The sequence below is a fragment of the Saccostrea cucullata genome, unplaced genomic scaffold (genome assembly GCF_032062105.1).
Source record: "Saccostrea cucullata isolate Sc308-1 unplaced genomic scaffold, CSIRO_AGI_Scuc_v1 ctg4913, whole genome shotgun sequence".
NCBI lineage: Eukaryota > Metazoa > Mollusca > Bivalvia > Ostreida > Ostreidae > Saccostrea > Saccostrea cuccullata.
Genome location: NW_026939230.1, coordinates 45,378 through 63,832, shown reverse-complemented (window position 1 = coordinate 63,832; position 18,455 = coordinate 45,378). Strand labels below are relative to the sequence as shown.

The 18,455-nt window shown below is 32.1% G+C and overlaps 1 protein-coding gene across 1 annotated transcript in view; it reads right to left on the bottom strand.

Annotated features, from left to right (window-relative positions):
- Positions 1 to 977: 977 nt before the first annotated feature.
- Positions 978 to 18,455, bottom strand: part of LOC134252589 (C-type lectin domain family 10 member A-like) — a 32,157-nt gene continuing 14,679 nt past the window's right edge. The window contains exon 5 of the mRNA XM_062735088.1: positions 978 to 1,266. Coding sequence (XP_062591072.1) covers positions 1,040 to 1,266 — 227 coding nt within the window. The 3' untranslated portion in view covers positions 978 to 1,039. The remainder of the gene's footprint in view (positions 1,267 to 18,455) is intronic.

Genomic DNA, 18,455 nt, shown 5'->3' with positions numbered 1-18,455 from the left:
ACTTTTACTTATAGAAGACATAATGAAATAATTTTACTCATAAATAACAAACTTTGAAACAACGTCCATCCTCCAAGGATGTAGATGGGAGAAAAGGCTGAGTAACGCACCGCATGGTCAGAATTTCATTTCTTAGATTTTGATTGGTCAGATTTTGATTGGTCAATCTCTGCCTCTCCTGCCACGGTAAGAGAATACATATTTTGTTGTGAAAATATTACTTGATCTGTCTCTCACTGCATACCAAATACGTCACGTTGTAAGAAATGACGTCATATTGACAAGTGTATTGCGATCAGTGACTTGTTCATAACTTGATATGTGGGATTTAACTAACGATAAAACAACACCCTGTAGTAAGTTTTAATGCAGTTTGATGATTTCTTACTGATTAAATTAGCAAATCAACTCATTTTGTGGTATTTTAAAAAAAATGTTTTATACCGTATAATTTGTATGATGTCATAGTCAAGTTTTCCCGTACAAATTAGGTTCCGCCTCCTCTTCGTAACCTTAACTGTGCTGCGTTGTGACAGTATTTTCATTTCTATTAATTCATTTTAACTATAAAATACACAATTAATTGTTTTCCACATGAACATTGTTGAACTGAATCTCTTCTAAATCCACTGTGAAATCAACAGACTCTTTGAGTCATTCCATGACTATGATGACAAAGCCAACACATGGGGATCATTATTAAATTACAACAACACAACGGCGTTTCATGCTCCATATAAGGTTGTAGGTTGGAGGACGCGGTTTCGAACGTCAAGTTAAAAAATAGGTGCGTGTTTTGTGACCTTTTTCTATACTGATTTTAAGTAGAAACAAAATAAAACAATTTCGAAAAATATTTTTAAAATACCTATGGAGAATCAATTGCTAAACTTATTTTGCTCAGTATATTATTTTTTTTTTATTTCAATTTAATTTCAAAAAGTATCATAAAGATGTAATCAGTTATATTAATTAAAAATGAAACATATTCCTTAAAGAAGAAATTCTAGTAAGTGCCCCGTATTTACATGCATAACATTCATTGAAAAGTCTTTTTTTCACAAATATAGTAAGTAGATGAATCACAGTTTTTGTCATTCCAAACACCTTCAGTAAGCATTTCGAGGCAATTTTCACCTGTATCCCCGTTACTAGGTTCACCTTGGAGCCAATTTGTGTAATTCAATGTTGTGTTAGAATGTACCCAGATGAACGTGCCCTCTGACTCCTCGTCTGTTCCCCCAATCCACCATCTGTCCCCAGAGGCTAAAATTTTATAAAATATGGATATAATATATGGAGTTAAACGTGTGTGCTTCGTTGAGAAATAAAGAAAATGCATGTAGTTAAATATGTTGATATTCGGAAAATAATTGAATATACATTTAGGAAATGGTCAAACAAAGTTATTTTTTGAAATTTTTAATACTTCAAGTAGTCCAGCGCATAATTTGAATTTGATTTTTTTTTCACTTATTAAAAATAGTTCACATTTTCCCCCTAATCCCGGATCTGTTGGTTACTCAAATGAGACCAAAATCAAAAATGTTACTATAAAGAGTAAATCCCCCGCCAAAACATTCCGAAATACAGAAATAATATTCTGCAAAATATACAAATATACTGTGTGAAAAAAAATTATTATTCTCAAGGTATTCCCAGCCTCCCATGAGACTCCTACAGGGCGCAGTGGTTAAAATGTCAATTTTATTCGCGAACCAGCTAAGGAGTTTATCTTTACGTCGAGTTTTCGAATCCCACTGTGGGACGAGAAAAAGTCCATCGAATGAAATACATCATCAACCAGTTTAAGTTGGTACACTGAACTCAAGACATGTAAATTTCATTTATAATTTTTCTTTATTTTCTTTCTCTAATAAATTTTTTATTATCTAGTTTACATTTCTTGGATTAAGAATACTCAAACTGACTAGTTCAAGATGTACTCAGTCCGACCAATGTTTAAACTACCTGCTATATATAATTAGATAAAATCGACATATATACGCCCATGCTATGTTAAATTTCCATAAAATCATACTACCTTTTTACTTTTGTCCAAAATTAACGTAGGTTTTTAAATTAGAAAAAATATTTATGATAATCCTTCTACATTTTGTCGTAAAAAACATTATTGGATTATTTTTCAGTCATTAAATTACAGAAAGAAAACACAAAAAATCCTCAAATTACAGAAAGAAAACACAAAAACATACCTTTGTTTTGAATCAAGTTTTGTTCAGCCTCATTCTCTATTTCAAGAAGATGTGCTTCCATCCAAATGCAGCTAGCCTAAGGGAATAAAATAAAAGATACACTTCACTATACATATTCACTAGAGAGTTTAAACAGAATTCTGATTTCCGAGAAAATTGTTGAATTCATATACATTATTTGAAATTAAGATTGTTTGAATTTTGTGTAAACCATGCTTTCAACTTTGCAATTTAATATTTGACCTCAAAAACAACAATCGTACAATTACACTAAATTTTATCAATTTATTGCAATTGACTTATTTAAAAATACAGCCAGATAAGGTCGCTACAATAAAATGGAGAAATATTTTGTGTGTATTTATATGATACCATATTCATGTGTGAAAATCGTGAACATCTATTATTATATTTATTGCGGAAAACTTTAAAATGTTTAACTGTACAAGAGAAATTCAGGACATCTGGCACCATTACTTGAAATTGTTTTTGTTAAATCACACTATTTGTGTACCTTATATAATTTAATCAGAGAAAAAAAAAACTTTTTTTTTCTTATGAAATGCAGCATTTTGAATCAGACATCGTAAATTGATATTGACATTTATTTAGATTAGGCCTTTCTCTGTTTTGTTCACACAGGACGAAAGATCACCTTTAAGCAATCGCTTAATGGAAGCTTAATGCTGACACTTAATGGTGCTTAAAGAAGTTAATTCTTTTAAGCCAACATTAAGCCACCATCAACCTTCAACTTATAGGTGCTTAATGTCCGAACTTCATTAAGCTACCATTAAGCCACCTTTAAGCTGAGCTTAATGTTGACTTGATGGTCAAACCTCATAAAACCACCTTTAAGCATCTTATATCAAATCTTTGAACTAACTTGTTAAGTTATTTCAATATTATTTTCGCAAAAATTTCAGTTCATAATTTTTTTCCATGAAATTCCAATAGATTTTTTAAAGACCTGGTCTCCAGAAACCACAAAGATATTGTCAATCAGACTTTCAAGCATCTTGATGTCAACTTCAGAGTACTTGTGTGTGCAATCAGAAAGTGTTTTAACAAAATAATTTTGAAAATGACCAGTGACTAGGTAAGTTTATTTAGGAGTTCTATTTTTCAAAAGCAGCTGTCAATGATATTAAAGAAACCTGGACGTTATCTATCTTAGAAAATGGTTGCGTATAAAGTTGAAAATTAAAGTTGTGAGTTTTTAAGCTGTTGCTTTTGGTAAAATTTTGTGATTTCAAATTGTCTAAAAGTTCTTTGGAATTTTTGATTATCCACATCTGATTCACACCACTTCTTAATGTATCGTTGTTTGTAATGATTTTATGAGGTGACAAACAGAGCACGCCCGTATCAGATATCGACCAAGCAAAGATGAAGAAAATTTGGCACCTCCTTGGAAACTCTATGTAAATGTTGTAAAATGTTTATAACTTGTAGGCAACAGCATTATTTTGTTTCAGAGATACACTGTATGAGTTGCCAATTATGACCAGAGAGATAACATTTATATAAAAATGAATATGTTTATTGACTAGCATACACGATCATTTTATAGTGAAACACTTCAATATCCTGCTAGAATATTTGATGAAAATATTCTATATACTTTTTTAAAGCTTTCATGTAGCTCCTTGGGTAGAGTGCTTGATCCATGATTAGAAATAAGTTGGTTCAAGAATCGGCTTCGACAATCCTAAATTTATTTTAAAAGTTAGCCACTGAACCTTTGCTAAATGTTTTTTTAGTCTTTAAATTGAGACCATAAAAACCAAAGCCCGTGTCACTGCAGACGTTGGTATGATCAATTTATTACTTTCCAATGATCACTGTGCCGAAAAGAGATATTTCTTTGAAGCCCTTCGCAGGCGTCACATTCATATGTAGAAATAACGGATATGGCACTTCACAGATTGAATTAATGCATTTCTTTTATAAATTTATCGGAGCTCTTTCTTTTTTTGTTAGTTTTGAATAACTAGTCAAAGAAAGTCACAACTCTACTGGAACCTTTAATGACATACCTTGGCAGCATGCCACTTAAGATGATTATTCACAAAACAATATTTCTTCTCCCCGTTTATCTTCCACGATGTAGGACATTCTGCAATATAGTAGCATAAATGGAACAGTATTCAATATTCATTTTTTTTTTCGTACTACCTAGGATACTTCAAAAGAAAAAAAAAATCTTCCAATTTCACTTCTGGGTAATTCATTAAACACTCATACAGTACCCTATGCAGAGACTTTCTATACAAATTTAGGCAAATGCAATTGAAATATTGCAAAAAGTCTTTTTTAGATGTGTGTAACCAAACATATTGTAATTCATTTTCAACAAAAGTATACATTTTTTAGATTCATATTTCTTCTAAAACGTTTTTGGTTTAACATAAAGAACTAAAATAAATGCACTATTGGAAACACATTTTCAAATTTGAAATGACGTATAATTCTTTACTTATTTATTCATTTAGTGAAAATGAGATGGGAATGTATTAAATATCTTCAATTAATCTGCAACATATTGTTTTAGTAAGGCAAGCGTGAATATTGTTTTATTTTACAACGACAAGCAATAAAATTTAATATTTAATCAAGATTTTTTTTAGTAAATTTTACTGATAACACTTTACACTCAGCCGAAATAATTAATAAAAAGTTTTTGCTGAAGATTAAGACAAAATACGGTTGAATTCGTTTTCTAAGAAGCTTTTCAAAGAGCTCGGTTCACTTTATACATTAAAATGGGCCTGTAGATATACCAGTTTATTGACTTTATTTTTCATTTGAAAGATCAAAATAAAGTAAAGACGTAGTATTTTCATTTCCTATTTTTTTTTCTCCTTAAACGCCAGGTCTTGGAACAAGGACTTAATGGTATTGTTATGTTCCTAAAGTTAATGTAATTAGGTATATTTAAGTACTTTTAGAGAAGAAAAATAGTATAAGCACACCCTCTGCTCTACAAAAATGATGTCTTGTAATCTTCAGAAATAGTTCTATGATTTATTAGTCGTTTAATTTAGATCAGAGGTTGCACTCTATAATAAATACTGAAAAATAGCATCAAAAATTGGCGGTTTCTGTAGACTCTTTTTAGAACAGGGAATTGACGCTTTCGTTGGCGTCATAATGCATTGACTGGAAGAAAATTGTGTCATTTTTGATAGACTTGCTATCGACAAGCGTCTCTAGAATATTCCAAGCATTGTTACATGTAACTAAAATGAGGCAGTCTTAGTTTTTCAGAAATTCACAGGGTCATAAAGCCTATAACTGTACCTTGTTCTTTGATGGGATTTTTTAACAGTTAAACTATTCATTTATTACTTACTGCCATTTACGCAAAACGGTTTTCCGCTACTCAAAGCCACGCATTCCTCTTTACACGATGTTGCATTGCAAGATCCAACCAGCTCCTGTAAAAAAGATAAACCTATTTGTCTCAGCGTCTTTAAGCTACATGTACCTTTGCCTATTCAGGGTCATGGGATAAAAGAAAGTCATTTTTTTTCTAAATAGCTCATTTTGCAAAGATAAATCTTATCTTTGAATGTTTGGAAAAAAAGCTTGAGTATTGCTACAATTTTGTGCAGCTAAATTTGTTTAAGATAACTTAAGGATTCTTGCTTTATTATAAATCAAAGCAGAGGCGTTCTTCAACAACAAGATTTTTTTGGTAAACTAGTATTCTTATGATAAACATATATGTTAATCCCTCTTGTGAGCCATCCTTCGTCAGGCTCATTGATCATGACCTTGACCTCTTGCTTGAATTATGAAGAAAGTGTTGAAATACTTCAAAGAGAAGTGTTTACTGTGAAGTCATTTATTTTTTTAACAAATGCTGTGAACAACATATTTTGTTCAACACAGTATGCTTTGTATGATTTTTTTCTGTAATAACCTATTTGTTTCTAAAAAAGTTGAAAGGGCAAAAGGTAAAAGGAGACACACAGACGAGAGGTGTTAGAGATCCTTCGGTCTGAAAATATCACCTGAGCTTTAGTTGGGCAATTAAGTATTTTAAATTAGACAAGTAAACAAATAAATGACATTTAAGATTTTTTAATACTGAGGTTTGTATTTCAATTGTCTTAATTAAGGAATATTAAGAAATCTTTACATGAAGGATATGGAGATAACGAACAGTAATACATTGTACATGTACGTGATGTGCCAAATATTTGAAAATCGTCCCTATAAGTCAATTCATAAATACACACCGTGCCGGAAAATAAGACAGCAATATAAACAAAAAACTGAAACTTTTATCACATACGAAGCATTCATTATGTTTATGTTAAGTGTTGTAAAATACTTGCATAAAATACTTAAATAATGGTACATTTTGTCATTTTCAGAGCAGATTAAAATCAATATAATATCTTCTAAGTCTTTATGATGCGTTTTCAAATTTCATTGAGAAAATACAAAGTGTTTTATTGACCTAAAGGAATAAAAAAAAACATACAGTTTTAGTTCGGGATTTTAATTGTGCTTGTTCCCTAATCTATATCCTGATTGACTAACTTTGTTAAATTGCTGCTATTTTAGCACAAGGAGGGTTCCTGACATTCTCATCTTTTGTCTTTATTCAACGATAAACAACACAGTATACAGTGTTCTAGAAACGTCGAGATATTACTTACCTGTGGCTGATTTTCCATTTCAATGTAGTCACACTCTGAATCCAGAACTAAAGACGTTCCCGATTCCCCGTATTTTGCTGCTATCAGTTCACAATTGAGCTGTTGTTTTCGATAGTTCACTGACTTGCATTGGTGATTCTGCAAACATTTTCGAATGCACTGCTTTTGTCCAATGATAGGTAAAACATTCATGACTTTGCTAGAAGTCATACATTTGCCCGAAGCAGTCACTTTTATGTTAGATACATTGTTAATTTCTCCCGATACGGTATAATATACTGTAGAAATAAATGTGAGAATGTTTAGTCCAAACATTGTTAATTTGTTAACAAGAATGAAATAAGGTTATGCTTATTCTAAAAGTGTTCCAATAGTCGCAAGTTAATGTTAAAATAGATGTTAAATATAATGAAACATCAGATTAAATAACAAAGTAGCATAGATGCACGCATGTGCAACCAATTTCATCGAGTAAGTGCCTATACAAAGGAACTTATAATCTTGAATAAAATGGTGTTAATTGTAAAATATCGAGCTTATATTGTCTGACAAAGATGTAAATAATTAAGCATTGAAAAGAAATTATGACAAAAGATTACAAATCTTTCAAAAGCATTCTTTTTAAATTGTATCATGAATCATGCGTTTATAAATAAAGTAAAAAATGAAAACATGGTTAACATTGGATATAAAAAAAAACACGTTTCAATTACTTTACTTTATTACATACTTAGAAAAAAAATACAGGTTTTTTTGCATATGCGATATGTCTGACGTCAAAATAGCATTATCAGTCCTATAGGGCTGATTTGGATTTGCGGGGCTGATGCGGATCAGAATCTCACCCCTAGCAATTTAAACCTCAAAAACAGTACCTGTGATCATACACATATTTTTTTTTGGGGGGGGGGGGTGTAAATTCTCTTAATTTTAACTTTTTTGAATGTAAGGATAATCTAACTGATTTTGCATTTCAAATAGAAGTAGAAACACATCTGAATCCTGTGAGTCAACAGAGCGTGTATATGTAAGAAGTTCGTGCATGATTATTCACTTATTTCCTTTTCAGCTTAATGAACTCGCAGTGTATTTTATTACTAAGTATGTAATAAACATATTCTGTATCGACACACTACCAAAATCAGCCCTAGGCTCTCCGCCGATATTGGGGTCTAAGGATGATACAGAATTTGATATGGAAAATAGTATGTATTATTCTACATGGAAATAATTCACTGTCTCGTATTTCCTGATGCTTTAAACTTAATAAAGTAATTCTTAGTGATTATTTCTAGAGTATTCAGTTTTTTGATTGGTATGTCCGGGTTAAACTCTCGTCTTCGGCACCACGTCAAACTTAAATCTTTTACATAAGTATAAGTATTGACAACTCTTTTGCCAAGCACACAGAATTTTAGTTGAAGTCGCTGCTCTTTCGTATGAAACATTCAAAACGCTGTACCCTGCATGGTAGGCGTTGGTTTGAAAAAATACCATCACCGTTTAAATGGTCCTCATTGCACAAAAAGGGCAAACATAGACTAAGTCATTCCAGGGTATTAGTTGATGTTTCTATATGAATTAAGAATTCTCGAATAGGAGTTTAAGAAATAAGGTGCTTTTTTCAACTACTTCAGATTATTATCAAATTTCAAGTACATAATGTTTATGCACTTGCAAGTTAATTGAGTACTTTGAACTACATGTAGTTGTAGTTTTAATCCTTTTTTGCATCCTTTAACATTTATTTTCAATTAACAATTTTGCTTTAAGAGTTTTAAGTTACCAAAAAATAAAAAAAGGGAAATTGGACACAATATGAATATATTCAAATAAAAAGACTTGCATGCTGTCAATCACATGACTGCAGGGGCTTTCATTATTTTAAAAAATCATTTAACTGATTTGTCTGTAAAGTTTATAAATCATATGAAATATATGATCACCGTTTGGCTTTATAAATAGGACGTTGTATTTTTGTTTCTATTAAAATATAGAAATGACTCGAAAAAGTAGGGGGGGGGGCCTTAATCGTAAAGTTTCGCAAAAATTTTTCCTCAAAAAATTGCTGTTATATAGTTATTTTATATGATCAAAGCATTGCTAGGGTAAACGGAAAAGTAGATCCGTAAAACCGAGTAACCTCTTCCAAATTTATAATAAAGGAAAAATCCCCTTTGATAAAAAAGAAAAAAGTAAAGGTTTTGCCTTATTACGTAATATTTCACTAGACGTGTGTTTCCCTTTAATGGATGACAGTGTCATCACCAACGTCGACAGGTCAACAGATGTGATCTAGTGGGAAAATCCTTTTCACTCTACCTGTCAATTTGTTTACACGTCGACCTGCCAACCCGTCAACCCATCTTGAGCTCCCTGAATACATGCTGAATTTTTAAGCAAACTACCTGTCAACATGCCGACCTGTAAACCAGTCATTTTTTTAACTCACGACCTGTCCACCTGTCGACCTGTCGACCTATGAACCCGCCGACCTGTTTTCCTGAATACGTGTGTATATTACAAGCATACGGAGTACTATCTGTCAGCCTGTCGACCTGTCAACCAGTCATGTTTTAAATTCCTCATTCTGTCAACTTGTTGACTTATCAATAAAAAGTACAAACGCTGCATAGAATTTCTCCAAATTGAAGATATTTTTTTCAATGTGCAATTAATCATCAGCCAGGGTATGAAAATATATACCCGCACTACTTATCAATATATCCTACATGTATTAGAGCCAGCCCTATTACATGTACCTCCTCAGAGATGCATGTTATGAAACATTTGTTATTATTCAACGACAATGTTTTTATTTAACAAAGCAGCAGTATTTGAAATTATTATGGGAATTAAAATTTACGAAACATACAGATGAGAGTTTATTGTCTAATAATTATGGTTTTTGTTCATACAAACATATCGATTTGCATTTCCTTGAGCAAAAATACGGGATGTTAATATATTAGAGGAAGAATAGGCTAAACAATTGTTTCTTATCACTCAATGGACAAACTCAAACATGTAAAATTCAACTTTTCTATTGATTTATTATGCATAAAAAGTACTGTCAGACATGTCAAAGCGATCAGCCGCTAATAATGACTTTCAGTCATCTGTGAAAGTTAATCTTGCTCTGGTAGAATTTTCATTTGATCTTACGTGCAATTAGTGACATTCGATCCTCTTATCACGTCCTATAGCTGTATATTCATCTCTGCTTTTAATTCATACCAGTATTTGAAAATTGATAAATATTGCAATCAAAAAATTGCAAAGAAGTCATTTGCAAAACCCTTTCCATTAATAGAATTTCGAAATTTATTTATTTGGCATAAAAATGACTGTATATAGAATGCGTGCGTGTGTGTTTTAAAATAATTTTTTTCTTTTTTAAAAAAATATTTTGTTTTTCTCTCATAAACAGGTCTTGAGTAGATTCAACCTTTATATTCACATCCAAAAGTGCAAATCATGGTAAAGATAACCTGTTTTAGACTATCTTTTATTTGCAATAAGAATTAAAACAATACATGGAAAGAAATATGCATTGAATGTTATTTCTTTTTATATATTGGAAAAAATGAAATTTAAGTAATTTTTTTTTTTTGAAATTTTGAATTAAAATAGTACATAATTCTCGAGTATCCACCTTCAAAACTATTCCAGATTGAGGACTGCTATTTTGTATTCAGTTTTTGATAAACATAATATATCGATTATAGAAATTTTTGATGTGAAGTATAATATACATTGGAAGAAATCATGTGCTGTCCGCATTTTTATTTCTTTAAACTTTGGCTTGGGGTGTGTGTGTTGGATGGGATCAGAAAATAACAAATTAAATTTTATTCTGTTTTATTTTCTTTTAATTCATTCTACATTATAAATCCATTCAATTGATTGTTGTCCACAGTTGAACACTGTTGTTGAACACTGTTGAACTAGATCTCTTCTGAAATCACTCTTAAATCAAAAGACAATGTGATTGGTGTTGTCGTCCTAAATATAAACCTTTCAGCTATACATTTGATAGGATCCGAACAGCAGCACAAACGCAAAGTAAAGACAAAGAATTTCAAATAACATTGACCGCACAAAGTGAACTAAGGATGATATAGTTTTCTTGGTTCTGTTTCGTTCGATTAGGTTTCTGATAAATCTGCTCAGTCTGTTATGACGCCCGAAAGTAAGGCATTTGACGATGTGATGTCTCCACTTGTGGAAACAAACTGTGTTTACCTCTGCTTTTGTGCTAATGAGTTCTAAAAATAATAACGTACGTAAAACAGGTTTATAATTGTAAAAAGAATAAGTGATATCATTTTATATACCGATATATGTATCCACTTCTGTATTTGACATATGCTAAAAGTGAGTTATGGAAGCTACACTGTGCCCGCTTCTATAACATGTATCCACATGTAGTGATTTGTCTGTTTCCGGGAATGCATCCTTAGAGTGAATTAATACTCCTTTGTACAATTGCATGTTGTTGTTGTTGTTTTTTTTTACATATTCTTTCGATCATTCGGATAAACACAAGCTAAAAAGACAACAGATAAATTTTAAAAAAATGTGCAAAACATCATACATCACCTTCAAAATCAATCTTTTAACGAGAATAAATATTAGTATCATTCATAGTTGTTAAGTCTGATTAGTGTTGAGCATGACACGTGAGGAATGACAATTCGAGATGTCTCCCTCATTCGCAAGGTGACAACTGTTGTCACCCTTCAAATGACAATGAAAAAGCTTAAGCAAGCAACTGTGTTGTCGCCCTTTGAATGAAATTACAGTGGTTTAAGCGAGATAATTTATTTATAATTATAAATCTATACTTGTTAAATATGCGGGATCGGTTAGCAATAAATTTTAACGATGGTGTCGTTTAGTTTTTTGTTGACATATTTTGAACGTATAGAATCAGAGCAGAGTATGGAAACACAAGTGGTTTATTCACTATTTTCTACTCTGTTTAATTGATATTTTAAAAAAATTGACGAGACTTACCTTGGTGAATTTGACCAAAAACGGCATAATGTACTGAAGAAATTAATTTGAGAATTCTGAAAATGAAAACATGAAAGAACACATAAATCTTTAAAAACAGATAAAGATCGAATATCCAGCAGAAAGATCTTACATCTCTTTTGATTCATATAAAGGACATTTATTCTTCTTTTTTTGAAATTTTATGAAGCGCAATATAAGGTTATCCATGGTGATTTTCATACATACTAGAGAGGCCTGCCAGGAGAGTGCATTGTTTACAAGGCAATATTTTTTGTCCCCAATAACCTGCCATGATGAAGGACATTCTATAATTTGGCGTTTTTTATAAGCTGTAAAAAAGATTATCATGACACAAAATTAAATCACGCTATTTTAAAGCCAAGAATTGTTTGTGTAAAATACATCCATGCAATTAGATAAACTCTATGAAATAATAATGAATCAAAATTTTGTCAGTATACTTCTATCTTCTGATTATGAGGCAGATGGTTTTCAAATCCTTAGGGATGACACATTAGTCAGTACTCTATATTCAAATTTGATAACGTAAATTCTATAAATATACAATAAAGATTGATTTAAAGTTGTTTTATCGTTCTTTTCCCAAAAGATTGAATCGAATTCTGATCTAGATTGAAAACAGTTTTGCGTTCTTCTCAGCTGTTTGCAAAATGCTTCAAAAGTTTCATGAGAACAAAATGCAGCCAATTATTGCTGTTACTGTCCCCTACAAGAGGTCGCCTTACAGGATTTAGTCAACTCCTGTAAACAAAATCTTTATTCAATTTCCCTAACTTACATTCGAATTTTAAGAATTTTAATTGATTACAATGAATTGTAAGGAAGCCCGATGAGGCCAGGTCAGAGAAAGAAATAATTTTTATTGCCTTAAATTGCAATATTATTGCGTTTAAACATACAGCACATTGCGTTTAATCGCAAAATATTGTTGTTAAACGCAAAACTTTTTTGTGATTAAACTCAATAATATTGCGTCTAAAAGCAATAATATTTTTGTGTTTAATTGCAAAAATATTGCATTTAAACGCAATGAAAATGTTTCTTTCTCTGAACTGGTCTCAACGGGCTTACATAGATTTTTTTTATTATTATTATAATTATTTGATTCCTTTTTGAACATTTCAATTCGTAAAGTCATGTTTGATACGATAATAGATAAAATTAATGGATGTTAACAAATTTTGTTCATGGTTCATGTCTTGATCACAATCTCTGATGTTATGTAGGTCTTTTTTTTTTGCTCGGCTCCTATTGTGTAATTTTACATGAACTTTTGAGCTTGAAATCGCTATCCTTTATCTACACATATTTCTTTGTAATTAAACCTTTCAACCGATATATTTTAGCATAGTTTGCTTAACCCTTCTTTGTATATTTTTTTCCTTTTCTTTTGTTGTTTTATTTCACTGAATCTATGAAAGAACTGACTTTTTGTACAATGTATCCATTTTTACATACAATTGTAGCTGTTTTTTTTTTTCTTGAATAAATTAACAAAATAGGAAAATATTTCCCTTTCATGGATGAAATTTCTTTTAGTTTTAATGTTCTTAAGATTGACTTTGTAATGTTAAAATACAAATAAGATAATAAGAAATTTCTAGCATTAACAATATCGCTAAAAAAATAAATAGATTCGGAAAATAACAAGGCGAATTTATACTGTCATTTGCATTTTATATTTATGAATGCTTGCATTGATTAAAAAGAAACCTGTATTGCTTTATAGGGTTTTGAAGGAGGCATGTATCTTTTAAGCTTTGTAAAAAATATATTTATTTTTTACATTTTCTATATTGAATGTCTTATAGGTGAAAGGATAATGTATTAGAATCAAGCTGGTATCTATTATAGAGTTTTAGTTGCAGCAACCGGGGTTAGGGGGTGGGATGGGGTGGGGGGTTGGGGTACTGTAACTAACTGTAACTGTACCCGAAATTGATACCGGATAATGACTTCGCAGTCGATAATAAATTTCTCGATTCTACAAAAACTGATTCAGGTACATATAATTAATTAGGTTTTAGACAGAAAAGAGGTTTTAAATTTGTTTTCATAGGAAATTTATACTTCCAAGAAAAAAGCGGATTTACACTTGTACATATTTTGAGTCAATAAATAAACTTTACACATTTACGACTAATGATTCTGTGGAAAAATGTATTCTTAGTCTATAAAAATACTCATAGTTCCGTTTACTCGAATGCATGATTCATTATATTGCTTATGTTCATCTAAATGGTACAAAGGTTCATAAAATAATTACGATATTCTTAACTCTGGGTACATGTAGTAAAAAAAAAATCCCTTACTATATGAATACTTCTTGTACGTGCCGTAACGGTTATACATGTACAAATGTACTCAGAGAGAGAGAGAGAGAGAGAGAGAGAGAGAGAGAGAGAGAGAGAGAGAGAGAGAGAGAGAGAGAGAGAGAGAGAGAGAGAGAGATTCGAACCAATGACTAGAAAATATTCATACAGAAATTCTCTGCTTGTGCGGTCTCCGACTTAAAATTAAGTTACGTAAAAAAGTTACTTCGCCACTAAATCTGTAGTACATAAATCCGCTTATTCGACAGGTTTCCTTCGATCCCCTCTAGTTCCTCACATCTAGAGGATGAGTAAATAAGAAATGGACTGTACGATCATGCTAAAAAGCCTATTTGATTTCAGGATATGTTAATTTCTTAATGTAATCTTAAAAATAAAGTGCATTGTATGCCATAAAAGACTTCGTAGAACCATACGTTTTTCTTTAGAACTAGCATAATTGTTTTAAAATCAGTAAAATTGCTCAGTTCTATGTCTGTGCCCGAACTTACATATGTTCACTATGTGGCTTTATCACAATGACAATGTTATGATCATGATCAAGTTGCATTATTATTATTATCATTTTTTTAAAAAAAAAGAAATGACTAACAAAAAGCCAAGGAGGAAATATCTAATTGTTAAACCTTAATAGAAAGGATCCAGAAAGGTAAGCTGTTATTTTGTTTTACATGGCCAATACAATAAAAGAATATATAACCCACCAGAGATGCAAACAATGAAAACCCTGTAATCTGTCAATGACAATGTCTACTTAACAAATCAATTGTTTTGAAGTTTTCGTATGACTTAAAATTGAAAAGACATAAAGATGCTAGTTTTAAAAAATAACGTTTTAACAGATACATACATTGTTTGTTTCCTAGGGAGAATGCTTGGGATCATTAATAATAAAGCAAGTGTTGTTGTCGATAAAGGAAGTAATAAGATAATTGTTTCTCCTTATTCCAGTATGGATAATTACATGTACATGAAAAATAACAACACTTTCCTGAATCTCTTATTTATTGATTTTTCAATAAAAGAGTACTATTAATCTTTCCATATCGATTACCTGCATGTTGAAAGCGATTTGTTTTTATGTATTAACGAATGTCCTCCATTTTTTTCATTTCATTTTCTCCTTCAAGACCAATTTATCCCCGATATCAAAGAGCAAGAGCCATCTTATGCATAAAATGGCCCTGTACTTATATCAATTAATAAACTATCACCCTCTTTCCCATTTCATATATTTAAATGAAGGAGACACTTAGTGCTTTCATTTTCTATAAGAAAATTTCGTTTTGATAATCCGCACATTGGAAAGCAGGCTTTGAGAAATTACAATGTCCTTGAACTTTGCAGAAAATACGGCTATTTGACTACCTTCAGCAAATAATTAAAATATGAGCACACCCCACGATTTAAAAAATAAAACATGTTTTTTGATCTTTTGAAACAGAGCTTTCATGATGTATTTGCATATTTTTGATCAAAGGTTGTGCTCTATATGAAATATTGAAAAAACGCTTCAACTTTAGATCATTTTCAAAGGAATTTAAAGGATACGAGAAAAAATGACGCATTTTATGACGTCATAATGCATTGACTAGATGTAAATTTAGGTCACAATTAATAAATACGTGGTCACCAACACTCCAAGTGATAAATACTGCATTTACAGCCTAAACTGAGCAGTTCTGATTTTTCAGAAATTCTCAGGGCCTAATAAGGCCGAACGTAGCTCTTGCTCTTAGTATTGATAAATAACACAACGCACTTAATGGACTAGCAACGTCGTGCAATAGCTTTAATGTACTTAGTATCAATAAATCATATATTATTAAGATACGAAATGTACATATAAATTGGATTCATAAAATTTAACGTGTTTACAGCTCTACGTGTCGTCCTAACCTGGCTTTAACTCACAACTCTGACTACCTGAACAGGCTAGGTATTCAATTGAAAACTTTCAATATCCGGAATAATCCATTCATTACTGCTACCAACTAGAAATCGATTTCTGTCTATTTCGTTCCTAAAACGAAAAAAATCGCATAAATCCGCAGTAATCTACCCTCTTTCCAGGCGATATTCGACCATTATGATAAGCCGATTAAGATCTTTAATTGATTGATTGATTGTACAATGTTTAACGTCCCCCTCGAGAATTTTTCAATCATATGAAGACGTCACCGTATGCAGGTGAAGGGCTTCAAAATTTGACCTTTACTCGGCACTCAGGGCCATTGAGCAGTGATGGATCTTCATCGTGCAAACGCCTTCCGCTGACAAGGGGCCCCTTTTTTAAGGTCTCATATGAAGGACCCGCAACTTCAAAGTGCCGAGCGCATGGCGAAAGAACAGTTGCTACCCATTTTAACGACTAGGTAAGTCGCGGTCGAGATTCGAACTCACAACCTCCCGATCACGGAGCGAGCGCATTACCGACTGAGCTACTGTTAACTCTAAGATCTTTAATTAAACCCCTCTCAACCATTCTTTGATGAAAATTCCCCTCTCTTCTAATTACACAAAGACGTTTGCAAAAGCATGCTAATAAATTGAATATTTAAATAAAAGTGACTGTGTAGTGGTATCAAATAGAACTTAAAAAAATTGAAACACATTAAAAGTATAAATAAAAAGAACTTACCATTTTTTCCTGATGTGAAATTGGTGTGTGTGTGTTCGCTTTATTGGCTTCAAAGCATATTTATAAGAAAAGAAAAATACTGAAATATACCCAGTCGACAAATAAGCAAAGTTCCTATTGTTTATTGAAATCATAAACATTTGCTCCTTTACTTTATGTACATGTAACCTTGAAAGGTTTCTGCCTAATATTAATACAAAAATACGTTAACTTATAATAGGGTCAATTCATACCAACAGAAATTTCGACGGAAGACTAACATTGAATATCAACATGGGAGTTAGCAAGTCTACAATTAAAAATATAGTATAAATCAACTAGAAATATGTCCATAGGACATGAATGCCCCGCCGAGGATGTATTAATAAAGCAACATGAAAATTTGTATGTGTATAAAATTTGATCAGAATATCTTGAATAGTGATGCAGCTGAATTGCTTGTTTGGAAAATATAGGTCAGATCCAGCATCCAAAGCAAATCTGGTAGTGTGCATCCCTAGATGCATCATCCATGCAAGTTTGGTTCAGGTAGGACTTATAGTTACTTGGGAATGAAAATATAGGTCAGATCCAGCATCCTAAGCAAGTCCAGTAGTGTCCATCCCTAGATGCATCATCTATGCAAGTTTGGTTTGGGCAGGTCTTAAAGTTACTTGGGAATGAAAATATAGGTCAGATCCAGCATACGAAGCAAGTCCAAGAGTGTCCATCCCTAGATGCATCAACCATGCAAGTTTGGTTCAAGCAGGGCTTATAGTTACCTAGGAATGAAAATATAGCTCAGATCCAGCATCCGAAGCAAGTCTGTAAGTGTCCATCCCTAGATGCATCATCCATGCAAGTTTGGTTCAGGTAGGACTTATAGTTACTTGGAAATGAAAATATAGGTCAGATCCAGCATCCTAAGCAAGTCCAGTAGTGTCCATCCCTAGATGCATCATCCATACAAGTTTGGTTCGGGCAGGTCTTATAGTTACTTGGGAATGAAAATATAGGTCAGATCTAGCATCCAAAGCAAGTCTGGTAATGTCCATCCCTAAATGTATCATCCATGCAAGTTTGGTTGAGGCAAGGCTTATTGTTACTTGAGAATGAAAATATAGGTCAGATCCAGCATCCGAAGCAAGTCTGGTAGTGTCCATCCTAGATGCATCATCCATGCAAGTTTGGTTCAGGTAGGACTTATAGTTACTTGGGAATGAAAATATAGGTCAGACCCAGCATCCAAAGCAACATCTCTAGATGCATCATCCATGCAAGTTTGGTTCAGGTAGGACTTATAGTTTCTTGGGAATGAAAATGTAGGTCTGATCCAGCATCCGAAGCAAGTCTGGTAGTGTTCATCCTTAGATGCATCATCCATGCAAGTTTGGTCCAAGTAGGGCTTATAATTCCTTAGAAATGGACCTGCTCCAAAAACTTAAATATGGTCACTCATCTGGAAAATGTAGGTCAGATCCAGCATCCGAAGCAAGTCTGGTAGTGTTCATCCCAAGATGCATCATCCATGCAAGTTTGTATCAACATGTGAAGTTTGATAAATCCATCT